General features: G+C 35.2%; 1 protein-coding gene and 1 pseudogene across 1 annotated transcript; both read right to left on the bottom strand.

Annotated features, from left to right (window-relative positions):
* Positions 1 to 1,521: 1,521 nt before the first annotated feature.
* LOC110813658 (extra-large guanine nucleotide-binding protein 1-like) lies at positions 1,522 to 6,946 on the bottom strand. Its single transcript, XM_022040881.2, has 8 exons — positions 5,247 to 6,946; positions 4,996 to 5,133; positions 4,805 to 4,909; positions 4,546 to 4,719; positions 4,007 to 4,184; positions 3,292 to 3,533; positions 3,022 to 3,185; positions 1,522 to 2,311 (listed from the first exon to the last, which is right to left on the bottom strand). Exons 1-8 carry the CDS (start codon positions 6,402 to 6,404, stop codon positions 1,732 to 1,734), a joined length of 2,739 nt encoding a protein of 912 aa, XP_021896573.1. The 5' UTR covers positions 6,405 to 6,946; the 3' UTR covers positions 1,522 to 1,731.
* Positions 6,947 to 8,303: 1,357 nt separating this feature from the next.
* On the bottom strand, positions 8,304 to 10,611 carry LOC110813825 (protein JINGUBANG pseudogene; annotated as a pseudogene).
* Between the last annotated feature and the right edge of the window lie 5,266 nt (positions 10,612 to 15,877).

Below are 15,877 nucleotides of genomic sequence, written 5' to 3'. Positions count from 1 at the left end.
GGTATATAAGTTTGATCCAGTGTGAATATTCATGAAAAATAAAAATCAAGCTGAAAAAACAATTGACAGCCAGTAGGGTGGAATATCCTACAATATATGCCGATGGAACCTCTTGTTTTTATTTCAGACTTATCTGCGGGCGGCCACACACCGATTTTGAGCGACCCATTTGCCCAAAACCCAAACCCACGTCCTTAAAAACTGCCTAATCTCAATCTTCTATCTTCTATATAAAACCCATTTGCCCCCTTTTTCTTTCGTATCTGTCGTTGAAGGAATTGCCTTCGAAAAAGTTTGAAGCTTTTCTGGTTTTTCATCGTGGGTATTTTGTTACAGAGTGGAAAAAGATGTCTGCAGTGGTGGAGATCTGGATGAGTAAGCTTGCAAAGTTCAGAGAGAAGGTGCAGGCGAAGAAGCCATTAATGGTGTCAAAGCCTAAACCAGTCGCCAAGACAGCAGAAGCTGCTGAGACGAAAGAAGTGAGTAGATCATCATCAGAGGTTCATGCAGAATCTACCATGTCAGAAACTACTGTGTTTTTGCTTATGGATCGTTTTGTACCTTGGTGATAAATTAGTACTCAACCTGCCATAATCTGTAAAAATATGTTAAAAAAAAAAAAAAAGGAAACCTCCTTTCTTCTGTATAATTCTCGAAGTACAAAGCTTTTGAGAGCTGTGTTTTCTTTTTTTTTCAGGCCAATGGCATGATTGCTGTGAATATTTTTTTTCTTCTTTGAATTATCTTTTTCCGTGTGCTTGATTTGCAAATTTCAACTTTTTGATTGAGTTTAGTCCGTTAATAATTTTGAGTTTCCAAATAATGAATTCATTTGTTCCCAACACAGCCTGAGTTTCTGTGTTCTTGATTTGCAAATTTCAACTTTTTAACTACTGGGTCTGTTGTTCTATTTATGGTATATAACTTGAATCCAAGTGGGTAAGTTTGGTTTGGCTGTTCATCAATATTCAAGGCAGGCGCTATATAGAACTTGAAGATGACAAACCAAATTTGCAATATGAAGCACTTTGCTTACGGTCATCTACAGTTTGGGTGTATGTATAACGTTTCACATCTACACTCAAATGGAAGATTATACTACAGATGATTTCATTGCTAATGCATATGAATTTTATCGGTAATTGCTTGTTGAATGGTGGGGAGGGTGTGGGTTCTACTCTGTAAATGTATTATTTTATTAATTCAATTTATGAATTTCTTCTCGAAAATATAAAACTAGTTAGTGTTCTCTGTCCTTCCTTTTCTTTTAAGGGGGAAAAAAACTTTCATGTTTCAGGACTCTCATGTTCTCAAATTCCTCCATGGTTACTTTTGAATTTAAAGGGGAAAAAAAGAGAAAAAAAAAAAACAACTTGCTTAGAATTCTAATCAAGTAGAAGAAATGAAGTGATTGGGGGGAAAGAAAATTACAAAAGCCATCTCAATTCTTCTAAGAAACCGACAATTACTACAAGAGCAATGCAATTGGAAGCCACCTTTTTCCACATGATCCAAAAAGCATAAAAATCTCAAGCCATCTGCAAGATGCAGATGAACCTCTTATTAAATTCTTTAAAAAGAATCTGTGAGTTTCCCACGTTATGTCCATTCTACAAATATCTAAGAAAAAATCTGAAACTTGTAGTCTTCATTCTCTTGTCCTATATAAGACTTGTGTCCCTATGCTTATCACAACTTGTTTTTTAGCAGAAACAAACAGGTCTTGAATATTCAAGAGGTTGTACTTTCCTCCATGGTGGTCGAAAGCTCGTTAAATGATGGTTCCTCTACATTCCACTCCAAGATCTCCCTTGCATATTTCAGAGCATCTTCCACACGGTCCTGCTCCAATGCTGTTACTTGTGAAACAAACAAGTTATGTTTGTGCTTGCGGTTGATTGTAACATGAGAAGCAGTAAGAGATTGGAATAATCTCTTGAACTTCACCGCGATATAGTGAAAAGCACGCTGAGCCATGGATGCGTTTCTGTGATAGCTGATCACTGGATTAAAGTCATGAAACCATTCGCATTTGGTCAGAGGAGTATGCTCCATCTTTTCTTCGAATAAGTCAAACTTGTTTAGTATCAGAAGAAATTTTTTCCCTGTCAAAGTTGGATGAGTAACTATCGTTTCGAAAAGTTGTCTGCTGGCCAACATTTTGTTTATGAGAACTCCATTGCTGTCTTCTGTGAACTCATCATAGTCTGTCAATGAAATGCAGAATACCACAATATCAACGTCTTCAAACATTGCTAGCCACTTGCAGTTTTCCCCAAGGCTTTTTGGATGTACCCTAATGAGTTGGTACCTGCATGAGAAAGGGGATAAATGGTAAAGTTATAACAACAGCCAGCATGTGGTTTTTACATGACTGAATTTATTGTCTATTATAATTTGATTTATCAAAATAGATGCTAAAATTTATTTTTACCGTGTCAAGAGAGTATTAATGGAAAAATTAGTGTGTTAGTGAAGAAGTTAGTGTATCAGTGGAGAACTTCGTATGTTAGTCCAGAAATTGGTGTGTTAGTGGAGAAGTTAATATGTTAATGGAGAATTTAGTATGTTAGTGGAGAAGTTAGTGACAAAAATTGTATGTTTATGTAAGACAGCCCATCCGCATGTACTGAATTTATTTCTTCCTACCTTTATTTTTTGTTTTGTGATATATATTTTCTTCTTTCCAAGTGTTTCTTAAATAAATTGTAAGAGAGGGAAGAAACTTAGTGACTCCCCCAAGGGATAAGGAAGCATACCCAACCTCATTATGTACGTATCTAAATCACAAATCTGTATGATAGTGTTCATTTTAGGTTTTTTATTGTAGTTACCATGCATATACATATATATTATATGCACACACATTTACCATTAGAACTGAGAGGATTACCACTTTGTAAGATTTGAAAAGGTGTTGGAGTTAAGGTTTGAGATAGAATAACACATTCTTACCTCTAAGATTCTTCATTATCCACAACATTAGCAATGAAAGAGTTGAGTGAATGAAGAGAAGCTAACCTCAGTGAAGAATCATGAACATTAACAGGGTCTATGGAGCTCTCTTCTGCTGAATTTGGAAATGAGAATTCTGTGCAAGAAAGGCCATTGGACGAGGCAATTCCCTCAGCATACAATGTGTCCATATCAGAAGGCTCATAGTCTATTCTTGAAATCTCAACAGCCTGAGGAGGAAAATGGGTAAAGAAATTGAGGAGTGGGATTCAATCAACTAATAGATATAAAAATAAGACCATTATAAATTTAGTAATTTAGAACATATAATCTCACGTGTTCTAGAAAATATGTAGCAATTATTGGTAGCATTTTGAGTTCCCTCCTCCTACTGTATGTGGCTTGGATGGCTTTATCCTTCCATAATTCTTCAATAAATGGTGCATATTCACGACCAGCAGCTGGGAATATGGCTTCTAAATTTCCGGATGCCATAACTTTTAGAAGCCAATCTGAGAAAGCTTTCAGTCGTGGACCAATTGAATAAGTTGTCATATTCTCAATCAGGTTTGTATCACCTGCTGCCACAGTTTTTTCAGACTCTACTCCAATGCATAGCAATTTTCTACTTGTGAGAAATCACAGTAAATTATAAAATGCTAAATCTCCAAGACCTTAGACTACAGGCTGAAGAATTCAAGTATCTCAAGGTAAATTTTGTTGCTTCCCAGGAAGAACTTCCAAAACTTTAGTTAGTGACAGTCGAAATTTTCTGAAAGCATCAATTTTACCAAAAGCGTAGAAACAAGAGAATATCAACCTGGTAAACTCTGTAAGCATCTGATCAGTCATCCTGCCTTCTGACAAGCTTATTCAGAATTGACTAAATTCATAAGTTGTCATAAGGCTTATAATTATATAAATCTTATTTACAGAACCTAAATTTCAAATATTTTAGCTATATGATCTCAGGGCATCCTCTGTACATCTTGGCAAAATCAACCTGAAATGGTCAATAAAAATGAAAAATGAAGAATCCTCTCTTTGTTACCTGAATGACCCGTGTGATCAACAGACTGTCTTTTCCTCATCTCAATCAAACTTTCTTCTTCAAATCTCTCGCGCCCCTCAAGCAATATGCCAAAATAGTAATACAAATTTGTTTGGATGGTCAACTTAATACTTTGGCGCTCATCTTCAGTGAAAGGAACTTTGTACAGGAGCTTGGCCTGAAATAAGCAAGCAGCTAAATTAGTGTCACCAATGTCAAGACAAAAATTCAATTAATGAGATAAGAATACCAGGATGCATGTGGTTCCAAAAATGTGCCTCTATCGCAAAGATTAACCTAACTGTTATTTATGACTAAAGTAATCCAGAAAGAATGTGATTAGATAGAAAATAACAGACAAGTGTAACCTAACTGTTAGATTCTTAACTGTTAAAATAAATGTGCAAGGCTTCACACCCTTTAAACTTTTCGCATGATGCAATCTCTGTCATCCTTGCTATTTTGTCCCAACAAGATGCAAGTTCTGTAGCCAAAGATTATATGCCATTAGGTACTTGCCATAGTATTAGATGTCTCACCTGCTTATATAGGGAACTTGTGCCAGATTTTTTATAGCCCACCAGAAGCAGTTTCTGAAGTGTTTTCTGACCAAGGTCATTTGATGTCACACCAATTACTTCTTCTCCGGAAGGATCCACAGAATGAGGAGGGGTTGGCAAAGACAAAATAGAACATACTACCTTTGCTCTGGCCTATAAAAAGAAAATCTTTATTTATTACCTATATATGATATAATGTGATTCTTAAGATGCAATGCATGTCTAAATGTGAACTTACATTGTCCCATATACGCCCTTTGATTTGTTTCTGCCCCTCTTCCTGGTAAGATCCATCTGCACTAACCCAAAAATGAGGCTTCCCTTCACATTGCACTCCTGACAACTGCAAATTTCACCAGAGGCAACAGAGTTGGATTTTCCCAAAGATTACATTTCGAATGAACATAATGGTGTTAAGCTGAAACAAACCTGCAGCATCAAATGCTCTACTTTAGTTATCTCTCTATTATTTATCATTATATTTGTGTTGCCATTGCTAGCATTTTTCCTGATGTTACCCCCAATACTGAGTTGGGGGCTAATAATCTGGGAAGGTTTCTGTCCATCCTGTTCAATTAAGCCAGTGTGAGATATAACAATATGAGCATCAGCATTAGAAGTTGAGAAAAGAAATTGATGAATATAAAAAGCAAAAGCTTAGTAGTGTTTGATTTTCTTACCTTACCCCAATAACCAGCTACTTTATCATACCAATAGCTTCCAGGTCTAAGCTTCTTTGGTGGGTTTGAGCAGGTCTGCAAGAGAACCAAATCTTCCTGACTAAGAGGCTCATCATTTACATAAATATGCCTTGATGTTAACTGATTTGCTTTGCATGATATCTCACTACTCATTATCTGTTTAACTTCAAACTCACTAAGCAGCCGCCTAAGCATTCTGGAAGGCTTCCCAAGACTCTCTCTCCTTGATTCACTAATCCTCTTGCCAATACAAGTAACACATTTTCTTCCCTCTGGCATTGATCCCATTGCTCTACGTACACATTTGTAACAATACTTTGCATCACAAACAATGCATACCACCTTTTCTGTTAACCGGTTTCCGTTCAAGCATTTATAGCATGAACCTTTTTTCCCTTCCCTCACAGCCTTTGGCTCTTCCTGTAAGCTTTCAACCTCAGAATACACAGACTCTTCATAAGTATCTTCTGTCTCAGGTTCACAGAAAGTAACCACTGATGGCCTTTTGACATGATGGGGAGTCTCATTATTGCCATCTTCCTCTTCCCGGCAAGAGAAAACCTCAGAGGAAAGTGAACCAGAGGTCAAGCCGGATTCTACTGATTCAGAATCAGCAGGGTTCATGTAATCCCGAAATTCTCCAGCTTCTCTACAATCATTTCGTATTTCCACTATCTCAGAACTCCTTGAGAGTTCACAAAAATTTTCATGACCATCATTTGATCTTAACTCGCAGGAACTTCCAGTTCCTTCGTCCGGGTTCTGATTCCCTCCATCACCATTTACACGACCTAATGCACCTGAACTATCTACCCTAGTAGACGAAGATGGTGATGCTTGATGAACAATATCTTTTGAGGCTTTTTCGCACAAAGGTGGAGTCTTAATAATTGGTTGGATGATTGGCAATGACATATCATTGAAAGAGAAGGAAGATGGAACCGATGAGGCAATTGGGATTTCACCAACCTCCACCGGAACTGCTCGAGGGATATCATAACCCACCGGAGGACCATGATACTCCAGAGCAATGGAGTACTCAAAGTTATTATTATAACTATCATCAACATCACCATCATCGTCATCTTTAGGACGCGGTGGCGCAACAGGAAGAATTTTTCTTAAAATCGCTGCCATCTTCTTACTCCCCAACTCAAGATTCACCACCAACAAGCCACCATTCTCAATCTCACACACCCATTTACCTATAAGCCACCAAGACCAAAGTTCAAACACCCATGGAGGAGAATCACCGGTACTCAAAAACCCAGACAGAAAAACCCACTATCTCCACACACCCACGAAGCAAAAGAAACGGCCAAAAAACTAAGCTGAGTATTCCTTTTGCTCAGCTCATTCATCTTCCTCCTCCTTTATTTTGTTTGGAATGCGTCAAAAGTAAACAAATATGGAAAAGAAAAGGTGATAATGGTCCAATACCGTACTCGTATTGTTCTTGAAGGTTTTCTTGGAAGGCAGTGAACTGAGAATTTTCCAGGAAAGTGATGAAAGAAAATGAAAGTCGCGTGGTGTCTGTGGGGATGCAATAATTATAATAATAAATAAGAAAAGGACCCGTTTTCTCTTCCTAGAAAACATAGAAGACTGGGGAGAAGACGCACTCCACATTTCATCCAAATTTTCTTCCATTACGTTCCAAGTCAACGCGTTTGATCAGTCACTAACTCACAGGAAAATACGAGGGTAGATGGAGGTTGCATTTACGTGCAAAAAGGAGAGCAAGTCCAGGGAGAGAAAATAAATGAATAAAACGCATGCCGTATTGCCGTTTTGGACTTTCAGGAAGTGAAAAATGCTCGCCGTTGAAAAGAAAAATGAAACGCCGTCGTCTTTGAATGAAAATGAAAATCACGCTCTATCATAGAGTTGATTATTTCAGAACTGAATAAAAAGAAAATCAAAAATCAAAAAATAAAATTGAATTATAAAAATTAATATTAAATTAAAAATGATGTCATAAAGCTGAAATAAAACAATTTTTATTCATTTCAGTTTTCTAAAACCAAGAAAATATATATATATATTATTTGACCAAAGATATACAAAATGACTAAAACGTGTTGAAAATTTTGATCATACTTTAAAATATTTAAATATATAATTACTATATATTATTACATTAAATAATAATTATATTTTAATATTTAAAAATTATTTTTTACATAATAAAAATAAATAAATAATATTATTATACCAAATCTAATTTTTTTTAAAAAAAAAAAAAGGAATTCGTACATGTCAATTTTTTGGTACTCTTTATATAATATTATATTATATATATATATATATATATACTTTTTGGGTTTGGTTTTCTGAGTCTAACTCTGGCTAGGTCCAACCTTTCCCATAAGGCCCATAAGCAATACCAAAAACTAAAACTAGACAAAATCACTTGGTTCAGGGCCTGTATCTATATATATGTATGTATGTATGTATGTATGTATGTATTACGTCTAATTTAAATATTAAGTAAATATAAATTATTTTTGGTAAATTTTACACCGAAAGTAGCTAAGATTATGATTGACTTCGAGAACCAAAATTCATGACTTTTTTTAGTAAATAAATATAATATGATTATAACCAACATCATATATTATTATTATGGTAATTAATATGTAATTATTTTACCATATATACATATATATATATATATCTATATATGCTAATATTTATTTACTAAAAAGTGGGTCGAATGTCTTTTATCATTGCCGAAAGTAACTTCAATCAAACTTCAATTTATATAATTACATTCAAAATTTATAATGGATTTTTAGTACCATGACTTATTTTTATTACATGTAACATCACAAAATTATGTTTATATATGCGAATATTATATATAAAATATCAATAATTCATATACGTGATAAAAATATATAAATTAAATTATGTCACCTATATTGAAAATGATTTGAAGGGTGTAAAGTCTCGATGATAACGTAATTATATTATAATTTATTAGTTTAATTTAATTTTTCAATATGAATCAAATAAATATTACAAACGATTGCGTTAAATTAAATAAAACGTAATAATTTTTATTATCTTTGAATTTTAGTATTTACAAATTACAATTACGACTAAGGAAACATCCAATTTCAACCTAAGGAGCCCTTTAAATAAGAAAGAAAGAAAGGAAAATTACACCCAATTTGTCGAACATTGTATTATGCAATTCACATGGAGTAAAAATGTATGTATATATATATATATACATATATATATATATATATACCCGTAGAGATCAACGGCTAGGAGTCTCTCCAAGTTCCGTTACACCATTTCACCCAACACAATTCCCTTTTTGAAATTTAAATTCAAAATTTTGCAGAGCTTTATAAATTAAAATTAATGATAAAACTTTATGGTCCATTCTGAAAATTCTATCTACCGACGTGGCGTGATCTGATTCGTGCAGACCATGATTATTAGTCTGTGCCGCCCATACCAAATAACTTGAACCGCAAGCCAGGAATCAGGTGGTCCATGCACGGCATTTTCTTCGCTTAAACCGTTTTCAAGGGATCCGCGCGTGGAATCACCTCCGTCCAACTCGCGTTTCCCCATTTACTATCTGGCGCGATGTATTTCACGTTCAACTGCTTTCGCGGTTCCTCGTGCTTTGCCGTGATGCACTAACGGTTAACCTCCCAGCAGCGGCGGCCGGCGCGTCGTTCTCCCGCAAAGTCGGAGCATGTTCCGACACGCGCCAAACTTTCACTGACTTGTCGAGGCTGCCGCTGTAAACAATCCACCGTTGGTCGCCTTTATGGTCGGCATCACGATCTTCCTCGACGGTCAAACATTTGACGGGTCCCGTGTGGCCGGTCAAAACGGAGAGACAGGTGTGAGCGCCGCCTTCGTGCCGCCTCCAGACGCAGATGCTCTTGTCGGCTGACCCACTGAATACGAGGTTCCCGGCGGCCGCCAAACAGAGCACCGCCAGCTTGTGGCCGCGGAGGACGCCGCCGTGGGAGAGCTGCTTTTCTCGTTCCCAGAAGTTGACTAGCCCATCGGAAGAGCCGCAGTAGACGACGGCGCAAGACTGATTAACGGCCAATGCGGTGACGGCGTTTTCTTGCTTCAACAAGATTTGAAACAAGAAATGTTTCGGCCTTTTTCCTTGGAGCTCCCGCCTCCAAGCTTTCACAGTCCCGTCCGCCGACCCGGTGAAAACCAAGCTATCAAACCCAGCCACCACCGAGTTAAGCGCGTCCTCGTGAGCGTCTACGGATTCAAGGCATTTCAAGTCTGATAATCTCCAGACTTTCAAGGTCTTATCCCAAGAACCGGAGTACAACAAGCCGTGTTCTTCACTCAAACTCAAACAAGAAACCGCATCGTAGTGCTTGATCCTCAGAACATTCCGTTTCCGGCGGACCTCCACGTAGTTTTTCGGATTGACGGAGCTTCTCACGAAATCTTTCAACGTGGGCAAGCTCCCTACCCGTTTATGGTGACCATTCTTGGCAGCAACCTTCCATACCCGAATCTTCCCGTCTTGGTGACCTGTGAAAATTCTATCACCGGATATCACAATCGCTTTAACCAATCCGCTGCTGGATTTAAAACCCGAATGCTCCTTCATATTTTTCCAAACTCTTATATTCTTGCTATCGGAACCGGTGTACAACAAATCACCAGATGCCGCCAGCGAATATATATGCCCTTCCTCCCGAACAATCGACCCAATAAGCCCATTATGGTTAAAGTAATCATCTTCGTTAAGCAGCGGTGTTGGCGTAATCCACGGCGACTTGGTGTATGGAGAGGATGGGTTCCACGGCGACAATGTGTAGGGAGACACGTCGCCGCTAGACGGCGCGCCACCGCCGTTCGCGACGTTGTTATAATCTCTAGGACTCGTCGCAGAAGAAGAAGTGCTTTTCCGGGGATTGTTACTATAATTACTGTCTTCATCGTTATTGGTCTTCCTAAAAATCGCGGCCGGAGAATCAGAATGTTGTAACAAAGCACCGAACTTCTGCCGCTGATGGTTGTGGGGATGGAGATTGTTGTGCTCCACAACCATCGTGCCACCCGTCTCGTTTCTCATTCAAAATATAACAACTCAAAACTCAACCCAGAAAAGGATTAAGACTAGCTGTCTGCAGGTTTTGAAAACAAAAGATCGATGAAAAAGGATAAAAGAAACCTAATTTACAGTAGTAGCGAAAGAAACAGAGAGAGAGAGATAAAATGTTTTGGAGGTGACGAGAGTTTCGTGGGAGAAAATCTGAAAATGGAGGGTAGCGAGAAAGTTTTGGTTGTTTGGAAGGACTGAACGAGGGAGAGAGGAGTTTATATATACATATAAATGGAGAATCAGGCAGGTCGGTATATATCATATATGCTGCGGTTGGTGAACAGAGGACGTGGGCATTTGACACGTGGAAGAGGAAATAAGACGTAATCTTATAGAACCGGAAAACCGGGTCTTCCGGTAACTTAATAATTAACAAAAAAAAGTTGGGTACCTACAAAAATACAAATGAAGTAGGGAAAGATAAGAGGGTCCGTGGAATTTTCACGGCGTTTAAGCTTCGCACTAAACGGGGAAATCGTGTACTTTTGGGCGTTCTTGAAGGAGAAAGGTATTTTTGCATGTGAAATTTTTTTTTTTTTTTCATATTGGATGTTTGAACCTTCCACTGACGGCAAAATATTTGACCGTTTAAATGGTCAACGGATAAGTGTACGGGTATTATTTGGTAACAACGCAACTATGCAAAACGACGTCGGTTGCTATATTTAATCTTGTTTTGACTATTTAATTTTTCATGTTTGTTAGTAATATTTCATAAGTAAAATCATGAATTTACCAAGTTATAGGACCCAAAAATGCAACTAAAAACAGTAAAATTTTTGTTATAACTAAAATTTTAAATACATCAAACCGGACCGTAATTTTAATTAAAAAAACAAAATTTACGTGGCGAAATAAATTTTTATTGTATTTCTATGTTTAATTTGCATAAAAAACATTTAATATAATATATTAAGATTACATATATGATGTTTAGTCAATTTATATAAACATGTATATTCTTTATTTTTTATTTAATATTTATCTTATTTACAACTCAATATTAATATTTACATAAAATCATATTATATGTTTATATTTACCAATGTTTGATTAATTTTATATTATTTGAATTTATCTTTTCTAAATATAGTATTTCTAGTAGTCTATATTATATGTTGAATAATTTTTCATAATACCCACATGATTTGTATGTAAGTGATATTTGTTAAGCCCTTAATTCAACTTTCCAAGTACATATATCTATGTACATATATATTTCATAATATATGATAATAAGGGTAAGTATTTATACTTGTAATAAGCCTATAACACTCATCGAATCATTTAAATTTATAATATGCTTAAATTATGAAACTTCTAATAATCTAATCGATGTATTCCACCATCAAATTGAATTATGAGATGAAGTCATGACCCATTTCAACTTGCCTAGCTATCTAATGACCACGAATTAAGAGAAATCAATAGCTTCAATTTTGATGATGAGTAGCATTGAATGGTTGCCATCATAGTATTATTACAGCCATAATAATTCTAAACATAATGTATGTATATATATATATATATGTATATATGTATATATACACAAATAGGTATAAGCATCATCAAAGGCATATGGTGGGTCATATACACTTAAACTCTTTTGCATGCATGCCCCCTTTAACATAGTGGCAAACAAGAAATAAAGTGAAAGCATTATTTTGATTCCTTAAACCTTATTATTTTTGTGGTTCGATCGTTTCCTTAATGCATGCACTTGGCCTCGTACATTTTAGTACTACCAAATACATACCATGAATATGAATATTCATTGTTATATGAATATAAATTATAATACCATAAAAAATAAATTTTAAATAAAAATATAATCAAACTTAAATTTAATTTTTTTTAAATAAAAAAACGTATCAACAATTGATCAATAAATAATATTTAAATATTAATTATAACACGATACGAAACAAACTTAAATGAAAGTACAATCCGACTTAAATTCATAATATTTTATATAAAAAAAATAAAACGTATCAATATGTGATACGTAAATATAAACTATAAAATGGTATTTAAATAAGGATAAACGAAATTATAATTTAACTCGAACTTATATAATTTTAATTAATTTAACATATTTTTTTTAATTTATAAAATAATTTTAACATGAAAATTGAAAGAATTGATTTGCATACACGGAAGTCACGAGTTGGTGAACCACACGCATGTACTTCCCCGACCGGAGTCTCAGGTTACCTGACGCGCCAGAACTTCTACTTTCGTTTCACACTGTCTTCACGCGCTAAAAAGGTCAATCCAAATAACCTTCGTCACCCTTACGTATTACTCCAAATTGACGTAACGGTTTTTATCCTATAAAATCTCCGGTTAACTGCCACGTAATCATCGTTAGATTACGTCCAACAAATCAGAACAAGACACGGGTGTCGTCATACTGCCGTGATCAGCCGTTAAAAAGACACATGAGGAGACGAAGTGTAATGAGTTGGTTTTTTTCTCTACGGTTGCCACCTGGAAGTTTGCAGCCAAATGGTTTCGCGAGTTTTCCCTCTAGAATTTTTAATAATTAATAAAAAATAAATCAGCATTAAAAAATATTTGTTTAATTTATTAAATATAAATAATTTATCAATAGAGACTGAAATCCTTGGTTTTTTTTTTTTTACAAATAATAATAAATATAAAATATTTACTATTAAAAAAATTGAAAATCATATTATATTTCTGATATATTTTAAACATAATGTATATATATATATGGAGGTATGTGTGAATTGGGGTGGATTTATATAATTTGAAAAGTGAAAGGTGTGAGAGAAAGTCAAAATAAAATTTTCAAAACCAAATAATGTTGAAATTTGTGACCTCAAAAGTGTAAAAAAGTCTTAATTAATATATATTATCCATTTATGATTGGTATCTTTGTATTCTTTAAAAAAATTTTAGTTATTAGTATATATATATATATATATATAATTATATGGGTATACATATATAAGAGTTTGGTTTCTCACTAATAATAAATTAAGTTTTGAAATAATGTTTTTTATTTATGTATAATTATAAATAAATAATTTGAAGACTCTTGATTTAACATTTGGTTTATAATTTTTGACATTCTTTAAAAGTTGACTTAAAATTGCATTTAAGGGTTGATGGCAACATCCATGGGTTTAAGCAATTTATAAAAGTTTGAAATTAAAAGAAAATGGTTTATTATATAAATGCGGAAATGAACAATAAAATTAGATTTTAAATTTATTATATTATTATCTAAATACAGAAACGAACAATAAAATTAGAATTTATATTTCTTATACCGTAAATTAGAATATCTAATAGAATTACGTGAATGTCCCTACTACAGCAGTTCGTAAAAAGAAACAAATAAACATCTTAAAACAAATAGATAAGTATCTTAGGGGTTAACCTCTACTAGCTCTTGAAGGAGTATGGAATGTAAACTACTCACAACTTTCTAGCTGATCGAGATCTGAATATGTGTCATCTTAATCTGAAATGGTTAATAGAAGAGTAAGCTACACTAACCCAATAAGAATATTACGCTAATTACTGATACGGAAAACAACGGTTGGTAAAAATTACAAAACAATTAATAAAACTCTTAATTTAAGTAAATACTTTTATACTGATACGGAAAACAACGGTTGGTAAAAATTACAAAACAATTAATAAAACTCTTAATTTAAGTAAATACTTTTAACGTTAAAATATTTATTTCTATGAGTTTTTTAAAAGTCAACTTATGAATATAAGTAACCAAATAACACCCATATAACATTTATAATTTAATGTACAAGTGAGTAAAATCAGTCATTCTCCCTTTTTACTTCCTTACTGGAACTCGTGGGGGTCCATAGGGATGTCCTCCTGCTCGTGAACCAATATGTAGATTTGTCAATTTACCCGGTCGTTTTCATACTCCGTCCGGTAATAAGCGTCAAACACAATTGTCTCGATATTCCGTCTTATATAAGGTGAACTATATCTCCCAAACCCTTTCGTTTTGAGATTTCTCAATCCTGTTCGACTGAGATAATATCTACAGTAAAGTTCTCCATGTACTGGGTTCGTTTATTATTTCCCAAGATACTCAGTAAGCTTATATATATATATATATATTATCATCGTCCAAACAACCACAAATCGCATATCAACATCTCGTTACATATTCACAGATTAATTAAAATGATATATAAACAAGCGATACAGTTTAATATAACCGAATAACCAAGTAACCAGATAACTAAATAAATAGTATAGGAGAAACTAAATAGACTAAGTAATCGAGAACACATTTTAAACTAGAAATTTAATGCACACAATGAAATAGTAAACATCTTAAATAATACAGGAAGAAATAAACAGTAAACCAGAGCAATTGTATACTGAGCAGTTCCGGCTCCATTGGTGATCTAAAATTATTGTTAGGATTTTTTTAATTTTCACAAAACATGAAATTATTGATTATTAAGCATCAATTCACCGTAACAGAGAATAAGGTGAAAGATCCTTACTCGAATTGGTATTTCGAAATACTGTACTATCTACTACGTCTTCTAACATATCTTGAATTACCTGAATTTTTCATGCGTAAATCAAAATACTCGTCATATACCTAAAAAAATATCCTAAAAACTCAAAACTAGTGTCGAAAAACCTTTCTGATCAATTTTAGGATTTCAGCACGGCGGTGCCATCGTGCTTTGGCGTTGGCTCCATCGCGCTTTAACATTGGCTTTGCGGCCCACGACGGTGGTTTGCCTCAGCCCAACCGATTTTTGTCAGTTTTAGCCGGTTTTATACGTATCCTTATGAGGAAACACGTTATGAAGCCTCAGTTGGCTAAAAAAAAATAAAAAAACCAAACCTATGGACTGGGGGGATTTTCGAGTGCAGCGGCTCAACTAATTCTCCTTCGCAGCTGGGGTTTTTTATTCAGGTAACCCGTACAGAAAGGGACGATGAACACAATGGTCAAAGAATTATGTGAAATGGAAAATGGGAAGGGGCTCATCGGAGGAGTTTTATGGTTTTGGCTGTAACGACTCTCCCAAATGTTGCTCTTAGTTTTCAGCTCATCTGCCGTCCCTTTTGCTCCGATATGGCCACAAAGAGACTCTGAATTGAATTCTGAGTGGGAAGAAAGTTTTTTTTTACCTTTTTTGGCAGTCGGCGATGGGTCTGGTGTGGCGGCGGTCGGGGGCTGGTCTTCTTATCTGCCGAGGGTATGACAACTAGGATTTGAGTTTCCCTACGAAGAGTAGTTTAAATACGCTCTTCTCTTCGATCCGAGTTGTTTGTTTGCGTCGACGTGGAGCGAGGAGGACCATTTGATGGTTTCCCGTTTAGGCTGAAAGCGTGGGCGAATTCGAGCCGTCCATCGTGATCCATCATCTAGGCCATTCACACACGCATGATGAGATTTGGGCAGTCAGATCGCTGAGCACGCGGATCACTTGCGTGGTGCCGATGTCAGCGGGGTTGCCATACGGCGTGC

Source organism: Carica papaya, chromosome 6 (assembly GCF_054855325.1).
Source record: "Carica papaya isolate Zhongbai chromosome 6, ASM5485532v1, whole genome shotgun sequence".
NCBI classification, from domain to species: Eukaryota; Viridiplantae; Streptophyta; class Magnoliopsida; order Brassicales; family Caricaceae; genus Carica; species Carica papaya.
This window is presented reverse-complemented; position numbering and strand designations above follow the sequence as displayed.

Coding starts and splice junctions, on each gene's coding strand:
- LOC110813658 (XM_022040881.2), bottom strand. CDS start 6,404: ATGGCAGCGATTTTAAGAAAAATTCTTCCTGTTGCGCCACCGCGTCCT. Junction 4,185..4,545: donor CAAGTTCCCTATATAAGCAG/GTGAGACATCTA, acceptor TGCTTATTTCAG/GCCAAGCTCCTGTACAAAGT. Junction 3,534..4,006: donor TGATCACACGGGTCATTCAG/GTAACAAAGAGA, acceptor CTGTGGCAGCAG/GTGATACAAACCTGATTGAG.